At 34.9% G+C, this 15350-nt stretch overlaps 1 protein-coding gene across 2 annotated transcripts in view; it reads left to right on the forward strand.

Moving 5' to 3' along the window:
* The window catches only part of Diaph2 (diaphanous related formin 2), a 752478-nt gene that overhangs the window by 244134 nt on the left and 492994 nt on the right, over positions 1–15350 (forward strand). For both annotated transcript variants that reach the window (XM_059251575.1, XM_059251574.1), the window contains 3 exons: positions 2308–2412; positions 6334–6648; positions 7443–7557. In XM_059251575.1, the coding sequence (XP_059107558.1) occupies positions 2308–2412; positions 6334–6648; positions 7443–7557 (535 nt within the window). The remainder of the gene's footprint in view (positions 1–2307; positions 2413–6333; positions 6649–7442; positions 7558–15350) is intronic.

Below are 15350 nucleotides of genomic sequence, written 5' to 3' on the forward strand. Positions count from 1 at the left end.
AATAGCATGTCTTAAATTTCCATTGAATGTCATAGGCTCTCCTTAAATCTGACTACATACTGTAAAATTGGAGCACATTATGATGACCTATCTTTGTAGTTTTCTCTAATTATATATGATGTTCTGAAATCATACAAAAGTACAGTGATAATCATCAATGGAAAAACCCATAGAAGCTATTTACCTGGCTCATGGGAACTAACAGAATCTGAACCTTCATGGGACTGACCCAGGCACTCTGCACATATGTCATAGTTTTGTAGCTTCGTCTATATGTGGGACTCCAGGTAATGAGAACAGGGGCTGTCCCTGGTGCTCTAAATGACTCTTGGGAACATAATCTTCATGCTGGATTGTCTTGCCCAGCCTGAATACAGGGGTAGGTGCTTGGTCTTATGGCCACTTGATATAGCATGCTTTGCTGAAGCCCTTGGGAGGCCTGCTCCTTTCTGAGAAATTATGAAGGAGGAGTGGATTGAGGAGGGATGGAGGAGGGGTGAGTTGAGAGGGGATGGAGCTGTAGAAGGGAGTAGGGGGAGGGAGTGGGAGGAGAAGAGGAAGGGGAAGCTGCAGTTGGGATATAAAATAAATGAGTAAATTAATAAAATATCACCAACAATGGTAGTTGCCAATATTTAGAATGGATATATGGCTTTAACTTAGTTGTTACCTATATGCATTCTCTTCTGAGTTATCTTTAAATGCAGTGTAAAGTACTTTTTAATTTTACTTGGTCTTTAAGAGTTTTGATATTGTACATGTTTTGATAATATTCACCCCTACTGCCAGCTTTCACAAGATGCTAGACAGTGATTATAAGATCCAGTCTTAACTTTTCCACTAATTCACTGTTACTCTAAACAAGCTACTTATTCTCCATGGATTGTACTCTCTTCATCATAAGATTAGGAACTTAGAAAAAGATCTCTTCTTTATTTAAGTGTGTATCATTTATTTATTATTATTTTTTAGGTATGTGTCACTCCTATTATGTGTGTTTACAGGTAGCCTAGTATTAAATTAAAAGCAGAAAAAATGGGTGCTTATGCAAATGGCATATTTGAAAAGCACTATAAGAGATACTAACTTTGAGAGAAGTGTTATGATTCTAGATTCAGGGAAATCATATTGATTGAATAAGCACATATTGAAGGAATTCTGTTTTGCTTTGTTTTGATTTTGGAGAAAGAGTCTCATTGTGTCCTCCTTCTTGGCCTAGAACTCTCAATGTAGTCCAGGCTGCCCTTGAACTTACATTGATCCTCCTGTTTTTGTGTCCTGAGTGTTGGGATTATAGATGTGTATTACTGTGCTTACCCAAGAGCCCCATCTTCTCAGTGATGTACAAAGACAATACCATTGAAAGATCCTTCACCTCGTGTATTTGTTTTAGTTTTGGGATTTAGTTATATTATAATAGATTTTTATCAGCCTTTATAAGGCATTTTTCAAGTAGTGAGACAGAGGTGAATAAAAGCATAACTAACATAGTGTTTCGAAGTTGTGTGTGTGTTTGTGTGTTTGTGTGTGTTTGTGTGTTTGTGTGTGTATTCATGCATTCGTGTGTGTGTGTACATATTGGCATGTTTCTGCCCTTTTGGAGAGGTCAGAAAACAACCTTCAGGATTCAATTCTCTCCTGTTGTCTTATAGGGTTCAAGGATCAAACTTAGGTTGTTATGCCTTTGTGCAAGCACTTCTGCCCTCTGAAAAATATTTACTTCCCTCATTTTCCTCTCTTGTGTTATTTAAAGAGGTTTTTTTTTTTGTTAACATCTGATAGACAGTAGAATTTCAGTGTATATCATTGTACTGTCAGATTTTGTTAAGCACTGCTTTTTGTATGCTGAGCAATGATGGTTATAGCAGAAATAATCCCCCGGTCCAATTCCAATTTGTGTTAATGTATTTCCGGTCATTGTAAAAATGCATTTGTTTTGAAGATTGAATATTATTAAGAAGTTGTAAATGCATTCCATATTTTATATTTCACTTTCTAATTAAACTTAAAATATGGGGCAAGTCATTAATAACCAATATTAATTCTATTGAATTTTCTATAACAATAAACTTTCCATTACATGTGAAAAGAGACTTGATAGTCCATCCATTTTTTTCATTTTTTTAAAGAGAATTTTCTCTGTGTGGATGCTTAGTTTTCAAGAGAATAATTAAGAAATTTATCCCTCTGAATGAGCTGTGAACTCATCAAAGCAAAAACCATGCTACATATTTACTACATAGTGTTGTTTGAATCATTCTCAAATCTGTATTAGTAACTGTACATTTATGATGGTGGTCATTCCAGTTTGATGAAGAATTCACAGCTCGACAGGAAGCTCAAGCGGAGCTTCAGAAAAGAGATGAAAAAATCAAAGAACTGGAAACAGAAATCCAGCATCTTAGAACCCAGGTAATGAAACAAAATGTAGACTTTGGTCACAATGAATTTGGGGGTAGAAAATTATCTTGTTAGTCAGAAGGAAAAATGTGATCAGAAACACTGTTTGGTAGTTGTCGGTTTCACATTTTAGTTGAAATAAGTAGAGATTTGATTTTTTTCTCGGACAGTAAATCATTTTAATGTTTGGAAATAAATAAGACTTCATTTGCTCAAACTGCCCTGAATATTTTTAACAGAATACATTATTGAAGCCAAACTGTTTATGACATGAAATTTTCATGATGATTTGAAAAATTGTGTGCATAGTATTTTCTTTCAAAAAGAATATAGAAATGCTCATGAATTTTAATTATCCAAACGACTTCTTGAGATCTTTAAATCTAGACTATCTTCAATTCAAAACCTATACACTTTATTTCTGCCTACAATGCATTGCATAAAAAAAGCTCTTAATAAGATGTCTATACTTTAAAATTAAGTATACTCTCAACACATTTTGTGGCTTAAATGAATAATATGAAATTGAAAGAATACCTTTAAATAGATAATGTCCAGTAGGTGGTCGATTTACTATGTCTATCCCCAGTAATATACTGAGAAATTACTTCCAAAGTCACTGGTAAGCTGCAAAGTCCTTATGGTCGTAGCCTTTTTCTACCCATATCCCATATCATTTATGTCCACTATTTATGTCTTTGCTGCTTCTTTCAGTATTATCCCACTTCCCGTTCTTCATGTCTCTTATTTTCCCATTCCCCAGTTGTGAGATATCTCTGTGTTCTCTCTCCCCTTGGCATTTTTCTCTGCTTTGTTTTTCCTTGCACAAATATTACACTCAATTTCATATGTTCATTTATCACCTTTGAGTAGATGTCAAGACATTTGAGTCTATCTTGCATTTCCAGCTGTCCCCATAGGCGTGCCATTTGTATTGAAATCCAGCTCAATATTTTTCATCTGTTCCCTTTCCTTAAACCAGCTTAGCCTTCATTTTGACTTGTTTTACAATTTACCACTTTTTAATATTGAAGTTTGATTTGTTTCTTGACCTGTTTCTGACAAATGAAGTTAGTTCTTCTTTTATTTGAATTATTCCAATGACTTTTCCACCTCATCATTAAAACCCCAGTCCCTTCAGTTATACTCTCATTACATCTTTCCTGAACTATTGAGGTTGTCCCCGAATTTTTCTTCCTGCCTATAGTCTTTTCCTCCTCAAGTTCATCCTTTTATGTCAATTAATCCTCACAAAACCTTGTTCCAATTATTATAACTGAAGGATTTATTGTGTACAGTGGTTGCCTGCTGTATTTGGATTAAACAAAACTTCCTTACTAGAAATACTAAAAGCCTTCTGGCATGGGCTGCCTTATACTTACTTCCTTTGCAGCATACACTCTGACCGCTGTCCTAGCTACAACAACCTCTACTATTGTTAAATTTCCCTTCTTTTTATCTATCCGTAGTGTACTGGCTCCATACATTCTGCTAATTTTCCCACAAATTACTTACAGATACTTTAATGATTTTTCATGAAGAAAATATTTTGTAGTCCACTAAATTGGATAAACATGAAATTCTCAGAGATTCACAAGACACATTAAATACCGTGAGACATCCTACAATGAGAAAACCTCTCTTAACTCATACCCTTCCCTGACTCATTTGACCACAGTATCTTTTGTTGTTTTCATTTTTACTTTTGAGACAGAGTCTCATTTTGTAGCCCTGGCATGCCTGGTACTCTGTGTGCAGTCCAGGCTGGCTGTGAACTCACAGAAAGTCATCTGCGTCTGCTTCCCAGTGCTGGGATTAAAGGTGTGCACCGCCATCCCTGGCTGGCTACAGTACCTTCTATGTTTGTTTTGTGTCTTATAGAAAAGCCATCTCTTGCTAACATTTATCTACTCATAGATGCTGGTCAACTCCCCACCCCCACCCTCTTTCCTTCTTGTTATTCTTGTTTTTTATCTTTTGAGACACACTGTCACAGCATCTGTATTAACTACACTATCAAGCTGTATTAACTACACTACTACATTATATCTCTGTTTGATTATTTAACTCCTAATTATTCAATAAGGGAAAAAGTGGCTAATACGATTTGATACTGAGTGGCTTCAAACTTGTAGAGTAAATATTTACTTGAGTTAAAATTCTATGCATTTTCTTTCAGGTACTTTCAAATAGTGGGCAACATTCCCCCTAAACTATAATTCCAGCCTTAACTATTTGTGATTGTGGTTGACTTATATCTAATAGAGGAGAAAATTTCACTGGTGTTTAAAATGCTCATTGAATATTTGCTTTTTGTATCTACATTATTTTTAATATTTGCTGTCTTCCAGTGAAAAGATGAGACACAGAATTTTACCTTTCAAATATTTAAAAAAAATAAATTATGCAAAATTATTGTGAAATAAATGACAAATTTTCTGAAATCGAATTTTTCTAATAACTTCACTAAACTTAGTCAAGAATAAAAATTGGGTTTTTATAGGTTTATACAATTCCTCATGACTTCAGGAAAGGATTTTACGCTAGGAGTGGCTAGCCATTTTAAGTATACAACGGTATTTATATGTATCTGTATATGCAAATATACAAGCATAAATTAAAATTTGATCAATAGTAGTGAGCATTATATATGGCATCTTTCCACAACCATACCTAACTATAAATGAAACTTTTAAAGTATTTTTATAAATAAAAATGTTATTTAAATTTTTTATCCAGATTATATTTAGTTGTTTTTCATTCTGAAAGATACTTCAAAGTTTAACTGGGACAATGAAATATTTCAAGTAGAAATTTTATAGTATTTAAGATAAAAGGACTTCTTCCTGATTAAAAAATAATCAATATACCATGAAATTTCATTAATTAAATATAATATTTTGATTACAGAAAAGTCTATTAAATGGTACTAGTTTCTTTGAAACATTTTCATGTTCATTTTTGAAAGGGTACCATTGTGTTTAGTAATGTTTTAAAGTTTATTTAATCCTTAAAATATAATACAGAATCCAGTGTTACCCATCTGTAATTAACTGCCAATTTCGTACATGCTTGTAGTTACATTCTGACAGTAGAAAGAAGTTCTTCTCTCCTCATGAACTCCGTATGAATTAATTCTCATGGCAAATGACACCCTTTCATGAAGAGAGTAGAGCAGAAAGAGGAGTGCCATGTTCAAATGTAGATCCTCATGTTTTCCACTGTGCCGTCTTCGATAAATCACTGCAAACATCTTTTTTAGTGTTGAGGATCAAACTTAGGGCTTCTTACATATAAGGAAAGCACTTCAGTAAATGAGCTATATCCTAAGCTTTCATTTCAGTTTTTGCACTCAATTTCCTCATTTATAAACATTGAGGCAAAGATGCCAGTTAATGTCCTATCTACATTACAAGTTTATAATAAACACAAATAGAAGCAATAGATGTAAAATGTTGATATGCTTATATTACTATGCAAATGGATCCTACTTAGTATTACTCACAAGTATTTGAAGGCAGCTAAATTATTGGTACTGTGAAATACTCTCTATAAGACTAATTGACACCCAAGGGATTTGAATCCATGACCTTGTCATACTTTAATCAAACTTCAATAAGCTAGGCTAACAGTTCTAAGCCACATGCCATACTTCTTTGGCTATAATTATAGTGAAAGACATAATTTCATTATATTAGAGTTTTTCATAAAAATCTTAAAAACTGCAAACTTTCTTGTCATTAATATATTAGCAGAAATAGTCATTGTCTGGAATATACAGTGTATATCAGAAGTCGTTATTTACAGGTACTGATAAAATGTATAATCTTAAAACTTTAGAAAGATATAAAGTCTTAAACGCTGAACATCTAACAGATGTGTATACTTTGTGTTATATGTTCTTATAAGCATTTAAACTTATATCTGTTTCAGGGAGCTCCATCTTCAATTCCAGGCCCACCTCCGCCACCTCCACTGCCAGGTGCTGGACCATGCCCACCACCACCTCCTCCCCCCCCACCACCACCGCCTCCACTTCCTGGAGTAGTTCCTCCTCCTCCACCACCCTTACTTGGATTGCCTGGTGTTCCACCACCACCACCACCTTTGTTTGGAGGACCTCCTCCACCACCGCCCCCTGGAGGAATTCTTCCTCCCCTACCTGTACAAGTTGAGCTACCATATGGAATGAAGCAGAAAAAAGTATATAGGCCGGAAGTATCCATGAAAAGAATCAACTGGTCCAAGGTAAGACTATAACTCGAGGGACCTTTTTGCTTTCTCCATGACTGACAATGTGTGAGAATTGCATTGCTGTGAGTCAGTATCATTCGATTTGGATTGCTGGCTTTATTGCTTTCCTCTGTGGCTTTAGCATGCTATGTTCATCTTTAAATGTATGACCTAGATAACCGGAAACTTATAAAGACTTTGAAATTATTGTAAAGACAAAGGAAAATCAAATTGAAAAATATATGACATGTATGATGAAATGAAAATAATTTCATACTTTTATCACTATTAATATTTAGCATTGTCACATTCTTAAAATCATTTCTTGTTAGGATCCTGTTGTCTTTGATAATTGTTTTCATTGTAAACTTTAAAAAAAGTGTGATAAAATTGCAGGGAGAGAGAGCCCAGACAAACAGAAGAAGAGGGTTTAGGGAAGGATGACTGGGAGTAACGTACATAATGAACATGTATTAAAACTTCACAAAAAAAATCAAATACTTGGCACATCAAATACGAAAAAAAAGTAGGACCAAGGATAATATATGCAAGTAGAATAGGAATATACTATACTATTTTGAGAGTCTTTTCAGTAGACACTTTCAATTGTATTTTACTGTATGACCTATTGCTTTTGTGTAGCTTTTCTCTATAGTGACAGAATTGTATATGTTCCTCTGAGTGCGTATGTGTGTAATTTTATATATTTGAAATACATTCAGTGGATGATGAACAAAAAAGAAAGTCAGTCTTTGAAAATTAAACAGTAAGTAAAAACATGCTAACTTACGATTGTTATTTTGTCTTAGATTGAGCCTAAAGAATTGTCTGAAAACTGTTTCTGGCTAAAAGTAAAAGAAGAAAAGTTTGAGAATCCAGATCTATTTGCGAAATTGGCCTTGACGTTTGCTTCCCAGATGAAAGGTACCTTTTATTTTTACACATTATTTATTCCTGTGCCTCATGTATTGGAATTTATGTCTCTTCTAAAACGTTCTAAGGATGTGTGAATGTATTGTTTTCTCACAGTAAGTAGGGTCAAACATGAATATATTCCCATAGTAGCTATGCTTTACTCTGTAACCAAAGGAAAATTTTGTTTGAATTTTGTTTTGCATAAATATTATTATTTAACTTAATGTATAAGCTTTATCTTTATTATTTAATATGTGTGCTATACCACATAAAATTGCTATTTTGCTGAGTAATAGAAGATTCATTTTTTTTTTATTTACCATGTATCACAAAAATTGCATCATGGAATACGAATGTCTCTGAATCATATGGATGATGCCACATTTTCTGTCTTTTTAAATGTGTATCATTTATCAACCTTATTTCCCATGAAATCTCATAGGTTTTGTTATGAGCATATGTTCTGAGTTAATATTCAGATCTGATCCTCAGCAAATATAATTGTAGATTTGACAAAAGCATATTTCTTTATAATTATATCCTTAATATTTTAAGTATTTCACACATGCCATTCAGGTAATATGTAAGTCTCACAATTAGTCATTGTGGTAAATGGAGTTTTCATATTTTATTTGAACATACTGATTTTAGTAGTTCAGTTAAATGTTTAAATTACACTTTGTAAATCAGTCTTTAAAACTAGTAAATGGAAATATTCTATCCTTTCTTCAAAATGAGTGCTTTTACCATTCATCTGATTTGTCACTTTGTCAATTTGGACAGATAGAATGGAGGAGGAGGAGGGGGTGGGAGGGAAGGATGGGGGATAGATCTGTGGTGATTAGAAAGTTCTGAAGAATTTTGACATTGAAAAAAGTGTCAGTAGTTTTACTTTTTTCTTATTTGTTATAGTTCTCTTCACATTTAAAATTTCTTCACTGAATTGACCTATTACTGCTTATTATAATTACCTTTTATTACTAAATAGTCTTGCATAAAACTAAGTACCCATGTAGTTTGTTTTGAGACAACAAGAAAGATGATGACAGGAAGGAGAAATATAGTTTACTCTTCAATTCTAGAGTCAAACCTTCTGGAGAGAAAACAATTATTACTGATTTTTTATATTATGATCTAGATCACCTATGTATTGAGAAACATTTGAAAAAAAACATTTTCCTTTGTTAATCCTTCCTGTTTTTAGTAATATACATTGATATTATTCTGTATTTGTCAACTGTGTTCTTTTTACATATTGTATATTATTATGTGTTATGGGTCTGTGTTAGTACATTTAAACATTCCCCTACCTTCATATACATTGTTTTACTGCTACAAAATTTAAGTGGCAAACGTGTTTCTGTATGTGCTCTTGTATGGGATGGGCTGTAGTATAAATTCAGGAAGTGTATTCTACATTTAATAATTTGAAATGTATCACAAATCTGCCTTCCAGTATTCATCAATTTAAAGTGTTGTCAAGAATGCATATGAATGTTGCTTGAGAATTTCTCTCCAGCTCCCGCCACCAAGTCCCGCCAGTCCCAGAGCCCATTTATAAAATAAACATATAGACTCTTACATTATTTAAACTGCTTGGCCATTAGCTCAGGCCTGTTATTGTCTAGCTCTTACTCTTATATTTAGCCCATTTCTATTAATCTTTACTTTGCCACATGGCTCATGGCTTACTGGTACCTTACATCTTCCTTGTCCTGATGGCGGCTGGCAGTGTCTCCCTCTCCACCTTCCACTTCCCAGAATTCTTTTCCTTGTCCCGTCTATACTTCCTGCCTAGCCAATGGCCAATCAGTGATTTATTTACTGACCAATCAGCAACACATTTGACATACAGACCATCCCACAGCACTTCCCCTTTTCTTTTCTTAAAAAGGAAGGTTTTAATTTTAATATAGTAAAATTACATATAACAAAACAATTATCAAGCAAGAATTATAGTTACAATATTAAAGAAGAGATCCTATCTATCTTATATTTGTGAGTTTAAGGTTTTATATCTAACTTATCTTTTATTATAACTAAGGAAAATTGTAAGTATCTAGTCTTTAACCACATCAAAGACCTCAGAAGGATATATTATTATCTGAGAAATGGAGAAGGATATAAGCAACTTTTAGGAGTCTTGTAGGGTAGACAGAGACAGCTGGCAGCCTGGACAGTCATTCAAAGTTCTCTTGTAAGGTTGGGGCATCTGTCTTCAGCCCATAGGCCTAGAGTCTCTTATTCATTTTTCTCTGTGTCCTGTAGAATGTCTGGCAGTTTTCTCTGCAAAGCAGGAACCTGAAGGACCATTTTGTCAAGCAAAGTTCAGTGGTCACCTTTGTATGGGTCCTGCATGTCCAGTTGATCAGGCAGTCCAGGCAAGAACAGTTTCTTGCCCAAATGGCTATTTTTGTCAAGGTGAAGATAAATTCCGTATGGAGTGTCTTTGATGCCCATCCTCCTCTCTGAAGTAAATCGGTGCTGTCAGGAGCAGACATGTCTCACTGTCCAGAAAGTCTAAATTTTTAAAACATTTTAAATGCCATATTCTGTAGGTCTTTGAAGTGTTTGAAGACTACCTATCTATCTGAAATATATCTATGTATACCTAGAAGACTTAACTAACATGGCTACAAATATTATCATAGATGACTAACTATTAATCTATTTTTTAATTATCCATTATAATTTTAAATGAGTTACATAAACATAATACCTTAAACAAGAATAGAAATATATATACAGTATAACAAAATTAAGTTTAAATTTGTATCAATAAACTAAAATCTATAGCAATGTAAAACATTTTAAACAAGTTGTTATTCTTTAAAAGTAGGTTCATTAATCTACCCTTTCATCCCCTTTCATCCTATCATATCTAAACTATCCCCCTTTTTGTTTTAGAAAGAGATTGTATTTATAATCAACCTGCTTTAAATAAAAATATTGGTTTTTGTTTGTCCCACATCAGAGGGCTCTTCTGATTTGGGACATAAGAATCTCTTAACCATTTTTTTTTTTGAGCAATATGTCTGGGTTTAGAGGGGGAGTGAGCCAATTCCATCTCTAAAGCCAGCTTGGTATATTTGGGAATTTGGGCGTAGCTTCTCTTACTACTTCCTGCTGGAGGGGGGCGCTGTATCTTATGGGGACACGAAGAAAATTTTAGGATCATGGAGTAGTCCATGAGGCTGTATCGTCTGAGCCAGTTGCCTTGGAACCATTCTGGATGTTGAGTCATCTGGGCCATGGTGTCATTGGAGACCTTTCAGGGGGTCTTGGCTGGTCAAACCTGATGTATCTTAATCTGGAACAAATCCATAGTCTCTGGCTTTCTGTGGAAACAAGAGCAGAGACTCTTTTCCAAAGCAACATATCCTTATATCCAAATTTTGAAGTCAAGGTACCTTTAAAATATACATTTTGGCATAACTCAACAGCTTTTACAATCAAATGTTTTTCTGCAGTTACGAATATCAAAGAGAACATAATCCAGATTCTTTGTGTGGTAGCCATCTTTACGTGGCTTATTTTTTTATATTAGCGTGAGCCTATTGCTTTTAAACTGCAGCCTTCTAAGCCTGAAATGGGGCAGTGGCTGCTGGCTCCGCCCACTTCAGCTTCCCAACATGGCGGCGGTCCGCTTTCCGCCAGCTCTGGGAGCCATAACTCTCAGAAATAGTGGGTCTACATTTTTACCAAAGTAGCGTGTAGCCCAGAAACCTCTTTTTTTTGTTTTGTACTAGCAAAGGCTAAATCCACCATACAGTTTAATGTGCTACTTGCAGAGGCCTCATTCCCACCATACGGCGGCAGGTCGAGCACGCACGCTAGGAACCCGCCAGTAGCTCAAACCGGCAGCTGCCGCTCATTTGAGAGAGACAATTAGGAAGCTGTTTTTAGTTCCGTTTTAGAATCTTTTTTCTAAGTTTTTAGGTGGAAACTCTTGCCCCACGTTGGGCGCCATTTGTTGCTTGAGAATTTCTCTCCAGCTCCCGCCACCAAGTCCCGCCAGTCCCAGAGCCCATTTATAAAATAAACACATAGACTCTTACATTATTTAAACTGCTTGGCCATTAGCTCAGGCCTGTTATTGTCTAGCTCTTACTCTTATATTTAGCCCATTTCTATTAATCTTTACTTTGCCACATGGCTCATGGCTTACTGGTACCTTACATCTTCCTTGTCCTGATGGCGGCTGGCAGTGTCTCCCTCTCCGCCTTCCACTTCCCAGAATTCCTTTCCTTGTCCCGCCTATACTTCCTGCCTAGCCAATGGCCAATCAGTGATTTATTTACTGACCAATCAGCAACACATTTGACATACAGACCATCCCACAGCATATGAATTCATGTTGAGCATCCCTGATCTAAGTCATCAGTGTTACAGAATCTGAAACTTTGGCCACCAGTAGTGTACAATAATATACAAATAAGAAATCCCATACCTAACGCCATGAGATTGGTTGTTGTGAAAACACAGATAGACTAACAAGAGTGTAGAGGGAAGAGAAAAGGGGAGAAGACAGGTATAGGAAGGGAAATGGTCAATGTGTATTATATAACTGTATGAAAATAATCTTATGAAACTCAGTAATATACACAGGGAATATTTCCCAATTAAATAACAGAGATGCATTAATAATTATTGGATTGAACTATCTTCAGGCTCTGTGTGTGTGTGTGTGTGTGTGTGTGTGTGTGTGTGTGTGTGTGTGTATGTGTATGGAACATAAGCAAAGTTCTTGTTTAGACTCATGTTCTGTACTAAAAAGATGTCTTATTTCATACATGCAAATATTCTGTAATCTGATAACAAAATTCAAAAGCTGAAACACTTCTGATATTAGGTATTTTAGATAATTGGATACTCTGTGTCTTTTTCTCTACAGCTTTTGCCCATGTTATAGGTGAAAATGTTAAATGTTTAGGAATCTAATTTTTGCTTTTGATCAGGTAGTGAGAAAGAAAATTACTCTGTAGCCTAGGCCAGTCTGTAGCTCAAGATGTCCTTAAATCATGGCAATCCTTTTTCAGCCTCCAGTGTGGTGAAATTTCAGGCATGAGATGACCATAGTTGGTTACTTTCTCTGTTTTACAGGATGTTGAACAGTTTTTTTCTGATCACAGGCAGTATTTAACTATTTTTTCTGTGATTCTTCTTGCTCTGATTTTCTCACTCTTGAACATTTGCTGTTTTGCATGGTGATATGTTTGTGTTGAATCCTGTACTAAACAGATTTTAGAAAATTACAGAGTTAGCCTAGTCCATACAAATGATTAAGTAAACCTGGATTTTGTATTTTACAAATGAAGAAAGTAAAGTTAGAGACAGAAGGGTGAATCATAAGGGAGATTGGGGTGTATATTCAACATAATATATATATACACATATATATGTATGTGTATATATGTATATATATATATATATATTATATGTCTGTAAGTTTTTTAAGTGAGCCCATTACAATAGTAAGTTGTTAATGGTAGTGCAATGTGCAACCTCCTTGAAAAAGGCTATGGAAACAGAGTCACATCTGCTTTCATCAATTGTTGTACATACCACTTCCACTGAAGGAATTACCTTATCCATAATGTGAATAGACTAATGTTTAGCTAGGTAGGAAAATGAGATAAGCTTATATATATATTTAAGTAGCTGACATACACACTGTTTGGTATCTAACAGACATTTTATAAATGTTCATTTGTTTTTATCTTTTGCTTATCTGATATTGAGTATGTGTGTGTTGTGTTTTAGTTACTGACATTTACTACGCATGTTTGTTTGGAAAGAGAATTTCTTTTTCTTCCTTGTGGTACTCACTAGAGCTAACAGTTACAAAAGAAGGAATTCCAAATGCTCCTGCCAAAACCTAATCAAACCAGCGTGAAGCCAAAGCAAATTATTTAAATCATGTCCTCACTGCTCTGAATTCTGCCTCTCCATTCCCTTCAAGTTTAATTCTTCAAATTTCTATGTGGCATTACTCCAATTTTGCTAATTTTTAATATTTAAATACATATAAGGAAAGTGGAACCCTTTGGTGGTATTGATTTATTTCTGAAGGGACATTTCAGGATCAATGAAATATCCAAGAACATTCTGTCTGTGCATGCAATAGGCCGAACAAATTTTAGTAACTCAACACATGCTTAAATTAACACTCTTAAGAATTGATTGTCTTCTTGTACCAGCTGAAGTTCTTGACACTCACCGTGCCTTGATTCATAATTTGGTCAATAGATGGCAGGCTTATCAAGAAATCAGCAGGAGGTTCTGGCTGCAGGAAACTTAAGCTGTCCTGCCCTGGCTCTCATAGCTTTAGGGTACCACTTTCTTCTCTGTTCTGTTGCTCATTGCAGCTCACTCAGCACCATTCTGGAATGAGCCACCAAGCTCTTGTTTCTAAGACCTATTTTCAAGGCTGTTAGACTCAGTGTTCCAAAACCTTTTGAGAACTACCCCCTACTGCAAGGCTGTTGGGGAGCTCATGTCTCCATTCTCACTAAATGCACTATAAAACATTACTAGTCAGTGTTGTCAAGTGAATGTTTAAAAATCTAAAGTAGCTTCGAATTGCTAAATAGAAAGGAGCTTCAAAATGTACCAGTTTTAATATCTATAATATTTAGATTTGTAAATATTTAATGTGTGAAAAGTTCCATGAAATTATACTTTCTGTATGAATTACTTATTCTTAGAATTTTAGAGAAAATTACTTTTAACATTCTACTACAAAGCTGTTTACTTCTATTTTAGGGGTGGGTGTATCTTTCATTTCATTTAACTAGTTTGTAAAATACCTAGTATGTGCATTTGGGAAGATTTGATTAATACCTTCTCCCTGCACCAGAGAACTCATAATCTATTGTCTGAGGTTGGAAGATTACTGTATTTAGTCAAATTATGGTAAATGTTAGAATAGGCATTTTCTTCAAAAGCTGAGAGACGATATGATATATCTAATTTAGAATAAAAAATGAAGAACCCAGAGGCGGTGGTATGAGCATTTCAGTAATTTCAATAGGGAAAGAAGCAAGCAAGTTTTTCTAGTTAGGGAACAGCATTAGAAAAGTATGAGCAATTTAGATAGCTCAAACTTAACTGAATTTATTGAGCAAAGAACTACCAGTGAATTGTGTAACACCCAGGGTCAGAAGGGATTCATATGAGCAGCAAGCTTTTTTATTTTAAACATGGGTACAAAAACAGAAATCAGGGGGCTTGTTGTAGTTAGGCATTTGCCTTGTTTGAACATTCTGTGATCAAAACGAGTCTTTGTGACTGGTAGAAATTCAGCTGGTCCTTTCAAAAACTCTATATACTAAATTAGGTTGAAGTGGAAGTTTAGAGCCAGCTCCAAGCCTATGGTCTCCTATTAACTTAACAGTGGGGAGAGGAGAAGCACATACTGTGCTGAAAGCACATGCAGCAGCTGTTGGCTTTGGAGTGAGGAGACTTGGTGAGAACTTCATAGTGAAGAACATTGGTTTGCTCTTTTCATATTAATGTGAGCAGAGTCACTGGACATAAAGCTTGTCTCTAGGTCTAAACCTTTGCCCAACTTAAGAGAATCTGATGAAATATAGAAATGAAAAAAAATTACTTTATAAAGAATTTTTGTCAGAATTAGATAGAAATTCTTAGTCTTTCCCCACTTTGCATTGTTAATAACTAATAGAAAAGGTCAAATACAAACTATGAAATGTATGTATCATTACTTTTCCTAGAGGATGAGTCTTCTGGCGTCAGAGCCATTTTTCTTTCTTTCTTTCTTTCTTTCTTTCTTTCTTTCT

The sequence above is a fragment of the Peromyscus eremicus genome, chromosome X (genome assembly GCF_949786415.1).
Source record: "Peromyscus eremicus chromosome X, PerEre_H2_v1, whole genome shotgun sequence".
Taxonomy (NCBI): Eukaryota; Metazoa; Chordata; class Mammalia; order Rodentia; family Cricetidae; genus Peromyscus; species Peromyscus eremicus.